The sequence below is a fragment of the Trachemys scripta genome, chromosome 1 (assembly GCF_013100865.1).
Source record: "Trachemys scripta elegans isolate TJP31775 chromosome 1, CAS_Tse_1.0, whole genome shotgun sequence".
Classification (NCBI taxonomy): Eukaryota; Metazoa; Chordata; order Testudines; family Emydidae; genus Trachemys; species Trachemys scripta.
Window position 1 is genome coordinate 213,454,669 of NC_048298.1, and position 12,502 is coordinate 213,467,170.

The 12,502-nt window shown below is 42.0% G+C and overlaps 2 protein-coding genes across 11 annotated transcripts in view; one reads left to right on the forward strand and one right to left on the reverse strand.

The window, feature by feature from the left end:
• MOSPD2 (motile sperm domain containing 2) overlaps nt 1–5,765 on the reverse strand; it is a 137,631-nt gene extending 131,866 nt beyond the window's left edge. For 5 of the 7 annotated variants that reach the window (XR_004643833.1, XR_004643832.1, XR_004643830.1 and 2 more), the window contains exons 1-2: nt 5,663–5,765; nt 5,272–5,335 (exon numbers count right to left, since the gene is read on the reverse strand). Coding sequence is in view for 2 of the 7 variants with exons in the window: in XM_034756593.1 (XP_034612484.1) it covers nt 5,272–5,335; nt 5,663–5,671 (73 nt within the window). In the remaining 5 variants the exon portion in view is untranslated. The remainder of the gene's footprint in view (nt 1–5,271; nt 5,336–5,662) is intronic. The other 2 variants (XM_034756602.1, XM_034756623.1) reach the window with 2 other exon arrangements.
• A 162-nt stretch (nt 5,766–5,927) lies between these two features.
• FANCB (FA complementation group B) overlaps nt 5,928–12,502 on the forward strand; it is a 29,108-nt gene continuing 22,533 nt past the window's right edge. For 2 of the 4 annotated variants that reach the window (XM_034756559.1, XM_034756583.1), the window contains exons 1-2: nt 5,928–6,065; nt 10,063–11,092. In XM_034756559.1, the coding sequence (XP_034612450.1) occupies nt 10,169–11,092 (924 nt within the window). In that variant the 5' untranslated portion in view covers nt 5,928–6,065; nt 10,063–10,168. Of the gene's footprint in view, nt 6,066–6,127; nt 6,495–8,030; nt 8,082–10,062; nt 11,093–12,502 lie in introns of those variants that run through there. The other 2 variants (XM_034756566.1, XM_034756574.1) reach the window with 2 other exon arrangements.

Consider the following 12,502-nt stretch of genomic DNA (forward strand, 5'->3'; position numbering starts at 1 on the left):
AGCTGAGCAAAAGGAACTTTTAAAAGCATATTTACAATATTCAAATACAGAGCATTTTGATACTAGAAAATATGTTTTTGTTCATTGGCACAGGCTGTTTCCTTTAACTCAAAAAGAGAAGACAGAAGATATATCAATGTTGTATTTTTTTAAATGTAAGAAAAATTCAGATCATAGTGAACATGAAAACATATACGTTTTCCAGATCAGATACCTCACATTTGCCTAATCTTCCTTCCAGATTGCCTCTTTGTCCATGTCCCTTGAAGCATTCTCATGCAAGTACCCTTTTTTTGGGAAATGAGTGAAATTATCCTATATTTATATGATGCCTTAAGTTTTGTATTATTTCTCAAACTGTATCTGGTTATTAAACAGCTGATTACTTTAACCACATCGATGAATCAGCCTTATAAAAACTTTGAAAAACTTCTCAAATGGTGAATTTGATTCCTAACTCCTACACTGCAAATTATCAACACAGCAGTATACTCTGTCTGATTATTCTTTAGATCTAAGATGGTTCAAAAACTATGATGAAGGGCTAGTCTACACTAGAAACAATACATCGGCGTGGCTTCACCGATGCAGCTGTGCCGTGGTAGCACGTCTGGTGAAGACTCTCTATGCTGACGGGAGAGTGCTCTCCCGTCAGCATAATGAATCCACCTCCGTGAGAGGCAGTAATGATGTCGGTTGGCGCTCTACGGCCAACATAGCACTGTCCACATCGGCGCTTAGGTTGGTGTCACTTATATCACTCAGAGGGGTGGCTTTTTCACACCCCAGAGCCATGTTAGTTATACCGAAGTAAGTGGTAGTATAGACCTGGCCTTAGTCTTTGTAGTTAGATATACCAATTAATATAGATTACATTTCATATTCAATTTCTTTAAAGGTGAGCAGACAAGGAATATATATTTTTAAATTTACTCCTTTTTTTATGGAATGTGAAAAAAGCTCGAATGTCAGCCAATATAGGTTTAAGTGTTTTCACTAAACTAATATTTCAAAGGCTCTCCAACTTTTCATATCATAACAAATAAACAACACAACAACAATATAACATCACATTACAACAACAGTAATCATGTTCGTGACACTGACACCTCAATTTTAGTCTGCTTTCTCTGCTGAGAAAGCATAGAAATCGTGAATTCTGCATTATGGTATGGTACCTTTCTGTTGTGGGGCAAAAAATCCTCTCCCCAGTATAATCAAAGACACTGACTTCCTTGTGTAATTAAAGAAAGAAGCAAAACAGTGGAAGCTGCAGTTCTCTCATACTCAAATATGCTGAGAATTTCACAATATCACACAATGACTAGCTTTTACCTCTCCTAGCCCCTCTGTAAATGGGAAGTAGACCATTTTTTCCATTTTGTAACTATAATACTCCAGGCAAGTTTAGTGGACACTCTGAACACAGCAGCAGCCCACACCTCTCAAGCTACCTCCTGCAGTGCTGGTGCCCAAATTTAAGACAGGTTAACAGAAGTGGATATCAAGCAGTGTTTTCTTCCTTTACAACAGAGCAGTCCATGTTTGTTTCAGGTGTTCACCAGTGTATCTGACTCAGAGTTCCTCACATTTTCTCAGATAAGGGGAAGAGGAAAATTAAGTATAACATGTTCTATGTTCTTAACAGCTTGTCTGGTTCTGCTGTTGATTATTCCTCTCTGAAGCCAAAATCCTCATTTTTTCACACTGCAATTGATTACAGCATGAAGGATTATGATGCCACAAACAAAGAATTACAACCTCGGGGCAAATGAACTGAAGAAATCATAATCCTGCTTTCATTGGAAAAAATAGAACTAAAGAAAAAAAAAAAACTCTAGAACATGACTAGAAAAGGGGCTTATGGAGAAGGTATTTCTATAGGAATTCCAAGTACTGTAGTATAACAGCTATTTGTATTCCAGTAGCAATGGTATAAGCTTCTTCTTTAAGTGTTTTAGCCAGCCCAACACAGCTTTAGTGGCTAATAACCCATGGAAATTCCACAGACTTCTCTAGCTATGATCAGGGAGGCTGCTCCCTATTCCAAGAAAATACAACTTCTCAACAGAGATTGTGTAAGGACCAAAGCAGCATTAGATAACCACCCACGACCATCCTGACATGGCTATGGTCTCATGATAATATCACACTGATAAAGAGTAATCCTCCTTCCCCAATACTAATACGGGTTTCCTGTCTGAAAAGGACAATATTCAAGAGGCTTTATAATCCAACAAGAACCCCAATGTCTCACAGTTCTGTTACGGAACTGTCAAGATCATCTTTACTTACGTAGAGATTTCATATGATATAGTAAGTGCCTTCTGCTCAATGGTATATATTTTAATAATTCTATCAGTACTCAAGCAGTATATAACTCCTCTTTGACCAGAGAGAGGCAAACACATTTTTGAATATGAGATGAGTGGAACAAAAAAATTTGCTATTAAAGCAACAATGATGTTTGTTATTTATTTTTAAACAGTTCCACAGCTAAAAAGAGAGAGAACTGAAACCTAGAAATGAAGAGAGGTTTTATGATGAAATTCGGTTTTGTTTGATTGAGCTAGAAAGCTTTGTAAATATTGCATGCTGTGCTCATATAGTACATTCTACGTCATGTATTTTTTAAACAAATTCACAAAACTTGTAGCTAAGGAAGGCTGACTATGCACAGGTGCCTGGTTAAAATGGTTGTGCGGAGAAAAATATACTGAAGGTACATATACACAGAGGATTTACCAAATAAAATATAATCTATTAGTGAGAGCTGTTGGCTGAAAAGATATCATTAGAAATTAAAAAGTTCTGCTCTTTAATCAGGAATATTTTCAAGACGAAGTTCAATTTTTCATTACAAGTTTTGCAGCTGCTTGGGCGATTTACAAAAGAGATACATTTTGCCACTTTTTATAGTGGGAATCGTATATCCACCCTCCCTGAACTCAAAACTCACTGAGCTCAATGACAGCACCCCCTCTCCCACCCTCCCAAACTAGTAAAGAAAAATTCACCTTCAGGCAAAGCTTAAAACATTGCAGCCCCAAAAGATGAAAGTTACAATCTTTCATAATTACTGAAAACAGGGAGTTTGAATGCTGGCCATTATACAAACTTAACCATAGCTGTCCCTTCCACTTCTACTGTAAGAAAAAAAAAATCAAGATTAGAGTCCAATTATGCAGCATTAAAGGTTTTTTTTGTTTGTTTGTTTTAAAAACAGAACTGCACAGGAAGCACAATAAGCACTCACTATCAAGTCACAAGAATTCTTATTATGGCCCAAACCCCAAACACTTATTCACATGTTTAACTTCAATAGGACTACTCATGGGTGTAAAGTTAAAGCAAATGTGCATTTGAAGGTTTGAGGCCTATATTAAAAGGGTAGAGTCCAGGGTGTACAACTAACACAATTTACTGCATATATACACTGAAGAAAAGAGATACTGGAATCACTTGTAGGTAGTTCTCTGAAAACTTCAGCTCAACATGCAATAGCAGTCAAAAAGGCTAACAGAATGTTAGCAACTATTAGTGAAGGGATAGTAAAGAACACTGAAAATAGCATAATGCCACTATATAAATCCATGGTGTCCTTGAATACTTCTGGTTGCCCCATCTCAAAAAGGACAGAATGTAACCGGAACAGGTTCCAAGAAGGGCAACAAAGATGAAGGGTATGGAACAGCTTCCATAAAAGAAGAGACTACAAAGATTAGCGCGGTTCACCTTAGAGAAGATGCAACTAAAAAGGATATGATAGAGGTCTACGAAATCAAGAATGGTGTAGAAAAAGTGAACAGAGAAATATTATTTACTCTTTCCCACAAAACAAAAACCAGCTGCCACCCAGTGAAATTAATAGGCAGCAGGTTTAATACAAAGAAGAGGAAGTACTTTTTTGCACAATTAACTTCTAGAACTCATTGCTATGGGATGTTGTGATGGTCAAAGTATAACTGGGTTAAAAAAAAAAAAAACTAGATAAGTTCATGGAGGATAGATTCATCAATGGCTACTAGCTAAGATGGTTGAGAATGCAACCCCATGCTCGGGACAACCCTAAACCTCTACCAGAAGCTAGGGGGGAGTGGGAAGGGGAAGAAAGATGGATCATTCCGACTGCCCTATTCTATACACTAACCCTGTAGCTCTGGTTCTAGCCATTGTTGGAGACAGGATACTGGACTAGACAGACCATTGGTCTGACACAGTATCATAGTTCTTATGCTGCTGGGTTCTTCTATTCCTAAGAAGAAAGGGGAGAGATGTTATCTACACTGAATGCCAAATCAAGTTTGAGATCATGTTAGAACAGTGGTTCCCAACCCATGGACCACTTGTGGCCCAGTCAGCACACAGCTGAGGCCCATGTGGCATCCTCAGGGACATACAGTTAGTATATATATTGTGTGGATGCACCAGCCCACACAACACAGAGAGGTGCATATGAAGCCCACAATGGTAAATAGGTTGAGAAGCACTGTGTTAGAGTCTGTTTACACTGGCTGTGTTATAAAACATAACTAGCATGTTTTCTAATACCACAATGCTAAATACTAAATGGAGTTGTTTGATGTTGTGTTAACTAATGTGCTGTCACCCTATGTACTTCCCCAGTGTAAGACATAGGGAAAATCAACACAGACACAGAGAGACCTCTTTAAGACCATCTATTGTATCTGGTCTTATATTTAGAGTGTAAGCTCTTTGGGGGCAGGGTCTGTCTTTTTATACAGTGTATAACACAATGGGGTCTTAGTTCATGACTAGGGCTTTTAGGGCCTAGTGTAATATAAATAATAATAATAAAATATTAGGAGTCAAAGTGAATCAGCACTATGCCCATTTTATCCTTGGCCTCCTCTCTAACACTGCCAACTAGAAGCACACCAATTACAGTGATGATTTATGATGCAGTCACCTGGGTAGTAGAAAATGGAATAAACAGGAGCAACTCATTTCACAGAAACTACCAAGTGTGTACAGCATGAATGTGTGTTAGATCCCATGATCTGGGAAATGAAGGGCTCTGCATGTCAACTCACCTGAAGAAGGACAAGACATCAACTCACTTGGGTGCATGGGGAAAAGAGAATGGCAAAATGACAAGCATTACAAAATAATGAAGGGTTGTGCAAACCACGTGATGTGCAATCTATGTGAAGAAACACTTGTCCTAATACTACCCCAGCATTACAGCTGGGGATGGACAGCACATGAAACCCTAAAATAGATGGACATCACCACCAGCATGGTACCAACCTGGGACATATTCAGTCTCAAAGCGCCGTCTGGTTTCGCTAATTAAGGCAGCCTTGTCCTGCTGCTGAGAAACAAGAGGATAAACCCGGTATGAGACCCCCACACCCCTTTCCCAGGTATCCCCCTCTCCCCCAGTTCCCCCCACCCCACTCCTTAGTGTCTTCAGTCTTTAAGGTGCCACCAGACTCCTTGTTGTTTTTCCAACCCACACGCTCTCCAGTGGTCCCCCTCCACTGTCCCCGACCCTATGCCCTTCAGCAGTCCCCCTCCCCAGTCCTTCGTATCCCCAGCCCCCGCAAGTCGGACGCCCTCGTTTCCCCCGGGGTCAGCGGGCTCCGCAGCAGGGAGGGGGAGGGGACAGAGACCGCCTCGCTCTCGCGCAGCTACTCACGCCGGCCATGGTCCCGCGGAGGTTCCCCGGTCCCCGCAGCAGCTGGTGACAAGGCAGCAGGGCGGAAGAGGAGGGGAGCGCGTGACGAAGAGAGCAGCGGGTGGGGGGGAGGAGCAAGGGAGCGCCGACTAACGCCGCGCGCTTCCCGGAACTACCCAAACAAGTCAATCAGCCCGCCGCCGTCCGCCCCCGTTACGCCCGCCTGAGAGACAGCCTCGCCCCGCCCCTCCCAAAGCCCCGCCCAGCGCCTGTCCGTCATTTCTTGTCTGTCTCTCTCCCCCTCCCCCATGCCAGCCTTTCCGGGACAGTTTCCTTTCCCACAATGCTTTGCGTGGCGGGCCATTCGGAGCCGGCCCGGAGCAGCTGAGCTGGGAGCTGTCGGCGCGCGCGGCGCACAGGGCGGGTAAGGCCGCGCGCGGGTGGGGCAGAGGCCGCGCGCGGCCAGTTGCGGTCTGCGGCGGGGCCGGGGCGCAGTTAGCGAAACTGCGGGGTCGGGAGGTTCGTGCCTGTGTAACGGCCCCTGCGCCTGGCACGGCCCCCGCAGCGCCGGGCGCCTCTGGCTGCTGCCTAGGAAGTAGGAACAGATACCGAGCGCCTCGACCGCCCCCATCCACCCCCGTGTGTTCAGCCCAATCCTCGCCCCGAACAACGCTCACCCCTTGGGGGCACGTGTTGAGCTGCGAGGGGCCGGGGCAGGGCCGCCTCTCTGGGGTAGGCGGCTGGTCACTCTGCCTGGAAGTAAGGGATTGGCTGTGTGAAGAGCGATGACCTCAGGTGTGGGCTGAGCAGCCTGTAGGGAGGAACCCGCAGCACAGCGAAACTCGTGGCTGAGGTTTGGGCTGAGTTTTACTTTTATGGCATTTGTTGTCACAGTTTGTTACAGCTTTTACTGCTACTTGTAAGTATTCTGCTGTGTGTGCATTTCCTGATGTATCAATTGTTTCTGTAAGGAAGACATTCCCTTCTTCTTTTGTCTCACAAGCACATACAACAAGATCATTGTGGACATTGCTCCACTCATCGAGACTCAGGTTAACAATTTCACCCTCCAGACCTTTTGCACACTGCTCAATTTCTCTTTCATACACTTTTATCCAGCAATTTGCCTGCGACATCTACGCTGTTGGGTGGATTGTATCCTGGTCTTAGTGACTGAACCATATTAATGAAGTGTGGGTTCTCAATCATACAGAAAGGAGAGGTTGTTGCATAAACAAACTGGGCAATTTTTTCATCATTTACCTCTTTTTTTAAATCTGCTGGTTCTTATCACAAACTTATCTATTAAAAAAACAGGGTACTTGTGGCACCTTAGAGACTAACAAATTTATTTGAGCATAAGCTTTCGTGGGCTATAGCCCACTTCTTCGGATGCATAGAATGGAACATATATTGAGGATATATATACACACATACAGAGAGCATGAAAACGTGGGAGTTGTCTTACCAACTCTGAGAGGCCAATTAAGTAAGAGAAAAAAAACTTTTGAAGTGATAATCAAGATAGCCCAGTATAGACAGTTTGATAAGAAGTGTGAGAATACTTACAAGGGGAGATGGATTCAATGTTTGTAATGGTTCAGCCATTCCCAGTTCCTATTCAAGTCTAAGTTGATTGTATCTAGTTTGCATATCAATTCCAGCTCAGCAGTTTCTCGCTGGAGTCTGTTTTTGAAGCTTTTCTGTTGCAAAATCGTCACCCGCGGGTCTGTCATTGAATGACCAGACAGGTTAAAGTGTTCTCCTACTGGTTTTTGAGTGTTATGATTCCTGATGTCAGATTTGTATCCATTAATTCTTTTGCGTAGAGACTGTCCGGTTTGGCCAATGTACATGGCAGAGAGGCATTGCTGGCACATGATGGCATATATCACACTGGTAGATGTGCAGGTGAACGAGCCCCGATGGTATGGCTGATGTGATTATGTCCTATGATGATGTCACTTGAATAGATATGTGGACACAGTTGGCATCGGGCTTTGTTGCAAGGATAGGTTCCTGGGTCAGTGTTTTTGTTCAGTGATGTGTGGTTGCTGGTGAGTATTTGCTTCAGGTTGGGGGGTTGTCTGTAAGAAGACAGGTCTGTATCCCAAGATCTGTGAGAGTGAGGGATCATCTTTCAGGATAGGTTGTAGATCTTTGATGATGCGCTGGAGAGGTGTTAGTTGGGGGCTGAAGGTGACAGCTAGTGGTGTTATTTTCTTTGTTGGGCCTGTCTTGTAGGAGGTGACTTCTGGGTACTCGTCTGGCTCTGTCAATCTGTTTTTTCACTTCAGCAGGTGGGTATTGTAGTTTTAAGAATGCTTGATAGAAATCTTGTAGGTGCTTGTCTCTGAGGGATTGGAGCAAATGTGGTTAGAGCTTGGCTGTAGACAATTGATCGTGTGGTGTGTCCTGGATGGAAGCTGGAGGCATGTAGGTAAGTATAGCGGTCAGTAGGTTTCCGGTATAGGGTGGTATTTATGTGACCATCGCTTATTAGCACAGTACTGTCCAGGAAATGGACCACTTGTGTGGATTGATCCAGGCTGAGGTTGATGGTGGGATGGAAATTATTGAAATCATGGTGGAATTCCTCAAGGGCTTCTTTTCCATGGGTCAGATGATGCTCAAAGAAACTGCGAAACCACCTGATCAGCATCCCGTGTCCCGGGGGTGCTGCCCGCACTCTTCCCCACGCAGCCCGGGAGAAACGAGCCTGATCTCGAGCCTGTTCTTCTCTTCGGAGAGGCTCCTTGCTCTGCCTCCGCAGAGCGAACTCCAAAGAGAAGAACAGGCTCGAGATCAGGCTCGACTACTTTAAAAGCTCCTAACTGTCTCCAACAGCTGATCAGTTTTCCTTAAACCTGGTTCGCTTTTTAAGCTTCAATAAGAACTAATATGCTAAGTTTGAAGCGTCTTGCTTTGGATGTGTTTGTTATCCAAGAAAAAAACTTCTGAATGGAACTTATGGGGAAAATGTGTTGTTTTTTTCTCAGAAAAGCTCAACTAACTTGGCCCAGATTTGGATGAAAAAAATCACTTTCAAACCACATCAGTTGAAATGAGAAATATTACATGAAAAGCAATTTTGTTTGAGAAGCTTGTGAGCAGATTAATTATAGGGCTTAGTATGGAAGTAATTTAGTATTATTAAAATGGTTGCTACGTATTTTAAAACATATATTTTTCACAATGTGTAGTATTTTTTTTAAACGCAGCTAAGAATTCAATTTACTTTCCCAATATCTGCTTGTTTCCTTGCTAAAAATAAACTAGATATAAATCAAGCTGTTTTCAGTTGCTATTGATTTGTGGGACCAGCTAATGGAAATTAACCTTTGTTCTTCTCAGGAGCTTGCTAAGAATATGTAGCTGGGATATAAATTGTGACTTGTCACTTGGCTTAGGTTGCCTCCATTCTTTACATTTTGTCTAGAAAATTTTGTCCAGGCAACAATGATAATTGTATTCTTATTCTGAAAATAGTCTTTTAAAAAGACCTTTTTGTATAACTGTGCTCAAGAGTCCAGTAATGACTATTAGTCAGGATGGGTAAGGAATGGTGTCCCTAGCCTCTGTTGTCAGGGGGTGGAGATGGATGGCAGGAGAGAGATCACTTGATCTTTACCTGTTAGGTTCACTCCCTCTAGGGCACCTGGTATTGGCCTCTGTCGATAGACAGGATACCGGGCTGGATGGACCTTTGGTCTGACCGAGTATGGCCATTCTTATGTAATAAATTCTTTAAATGTAAATAGAATTATGCTTGAGTAAATAGTTTGGGAGTTCTTGGAGTTGCAATTTCCTGATCTGTTTAATTTCTTCCTAGAGCTATCTTCTTGAATTTTCATGATTCCATACATGTGAAACAACTTAATAGAATTTTTTATCAAATAGCTTAAATGAAATAAATTATTTTATGTTGTAGAATTGTTGACAGCCAGTAAATTAATAATTTTGGTAAATAACAATGTCAAAAACTAACTAAAATATATTTTGTCATATTAAGAGTAAAAATATTAAATCTCTAATCTCTACCACAAAATGTTACTGATTATCTATATTTGATTAAAAAGTTGCTAAGTTTGATTCTAGTCCTGCATTTATAACTGTGGCAAACATCACATTAAGGTCAGAACTTTATAGTAGGGACCATATGATTGGCTTGTAACCAATAGCTCAGTGGTTTGAGCATTGGCCTGCTAAACCCAGGGTTGTGAGTTCAATCCTTGAGGGGGCTATTTAGGGATCTGGGGCAAAAAACCTGTCTGGGGATTGGTCCTGCTTTGAGCAGGGGATTAGACTAGATGACCTCCTGAGGTCCCTTCCAACCCTGATATTCTATGATTCTATGTGCAATCCTTGTGACTTATATTCAGTTAATCTAAAAAGCTTTTATTTCGTTTTTACTTTTGTAGATTGAAAAAGATCGGTTGGATTACAAATTTTGTTCAAAGAAAAATTATCCTAATGAAAAATGGAGAGCCGTCCAGAATTCATTTAGTGGAATAACCATAAAGGGAAATGGTATCAGATGAACAAGAAAACATCTTATCTTACAATGGAGAAGTCCTCATTTTTCAGCTGTCAAAAGCAAAATGTGCGGCTGAAAAAACAACAAGATTACATGTCAACAGAATGGCATATGACAGTGGCACTAAGCTGTTTGTTCAAAAATCCTCAGGACTGTTCAGCATGCATGGTGGGAGCTTGAATATTGAAATTGTTCGTTGCAGCTGTACAGCAGACTTCAGAACAGGAATTAATCTCCCCTGTATTTTGATGAAAAAGAAAAAAAATAATAGTGTTTTCAAATACTTTTTATTGTTGCTTCACAGCTCCAACAAATTTGAACAGTGCTTAAATTTTAAATTGGACTATGAATTGAAAAATGATATAAGGTTGCTTAATGGTCCAACAGTATTATGGAGACATGCCAAAAAACTCTTTTATGTCTCTACCAAAACTTGCACAGTGCTAAGTGCTTCTGTTCAGTTTTCTTCCATTGAATGGGCGGATGAGATTGAGAATGAAGGCATCGTAGTATTAGGGACGAGAACTGCTTGTTTGCCAGAAGAAAAAGATGGGCAAACACTTTCGTTATCAGATGGAGCCATCTGGGGTAGTGAGTTTGTTGTATATGCAATTGAAAATCAGAAAGTATTAACTGGCACCCATTTTCTACCTCATGCCTATAGCAGCGTGATATCTTGTGTGCATGTCTGCAGGACTGCGATATCAAGAAGCCAATTCAGAACATCAGTTGTTGCCATCACCCACAAAAAACAGTTGATTTGGTTCCAAGATGGTCTTCCTAAAGGTATCTGCCAGCTTCCATATGAGGAGCCCTGTTCAATACAAGTAGCAACAACAAGCAGAAATGACGTGCTATATGTTGTGTCATTTGCTTCTGGAAATGTCTGTGCTGTGCAGAGAGACAGCTTTCAGGTATTGTGGTCTTATATAGCTAGAAACAATGGAAGTTTTTAAGGGTTCTGTTTCCTCTCCCCATCTACATTTGTAAGTCAGGTTCCCACAAGAGAGAGGTTAATGTTCACCCTCTGCTCCTCCTTATGTTGCTTCCATTAAAATGACCTAAGAACAGTAGGGTACATCTTTCCTAGTGTTGCTCTGTGATTTGTCTAAAAAAAACCAGTAAATGATTCAGTTGCTTAATTAAAAAATTGAGACTTGGCCAGTGTCCCTATTCCTATTTTAAAAGTTGTTTAGAATAAGAATTGCCCATATAGCAAGACTCTGTTATGAATTTTTTACATAATCCATTTTAAAGAACTGAACTGAATTGATATTGACCCCAAATTTAAATTTGCTGCTTGAATTTTACTAACTTTCCCTGACGTTTTGGCAACAAAGAAATGCAGCAGGTGAAGCCCATGGACGTTTTTTGGCTTTAGTTTTCCTAAATTCATGAGGCAGTGTGAATTATTAGTGTTTTCTTGATATGCAGAGCTTTGGCAGCATAATTTTGCTTTATTTGGAAACTCTTAGTTTGCCTTAAAAGTGTACAAAATACCCTTTTTGTTCAGTTTTCTGCATTTAATGGACCTAATTGACATAAACATTTAATTTGATATTTTTGTTTGTAATTTGAGCTTTGAGAGGGAATATGGAGGGCTCTAAATGCCTGAAGTTACCATCTCCTTAACTGTTCTGTGAATAAGCTAGTTTTCCATACATGGTGCAGAATTTAGCTCTACAACTATCTTGATATTGGTGGGAATCACATGACTAAATCACAGGTCTCAATAAATTCTGAAAATTCTTATTGTAAATTGTATTTAAGACTAAACACTCAAAAGTTGCAGTATTTGAAAGACATTATCTGGAAAAGTGGACTTTTCTTTTAAAAAAATTATATGCACTTTACAGATGGGGAAATTTGAGACAGAGAAGATAACTAATTTGTCCATGGTGACACAGCTAGTCAATGATAGAGCTAGGAACAGAATTTGAGACTTTAGCTCACAGTACCATGGGTCCAGCCCCTAGACCAGACGTGGGCAAACTACAGCCCATGGGCCTGTCCTGCCCGGCCCCTGAGCTCCTAGTCCCCGTCCCGTCCCACACAACCACGCTGGCAGCACTCTGGCCTGCCACTCCCACTGGGCAGCATGGGGAGCGCAGCTGGCTCTGGCCGGGTGTCGCGGCTGCGAGCTCCTGCTGCTGGTAAGGGGGTAGGGAGCGGGAAATCCTGGGGGGCAGACAGGGGTGGGGGGGTTGTCAGGGGATGGGGAACAGGGAGGGTTGGGAGTGGGAGTCCCGGGGGGCCTGTCAGGGGGCGGGAATGTGGATAGGGGTTGGGAGGGCAGTTAGGGGACAGGGAGCAGGGGGTGTTGG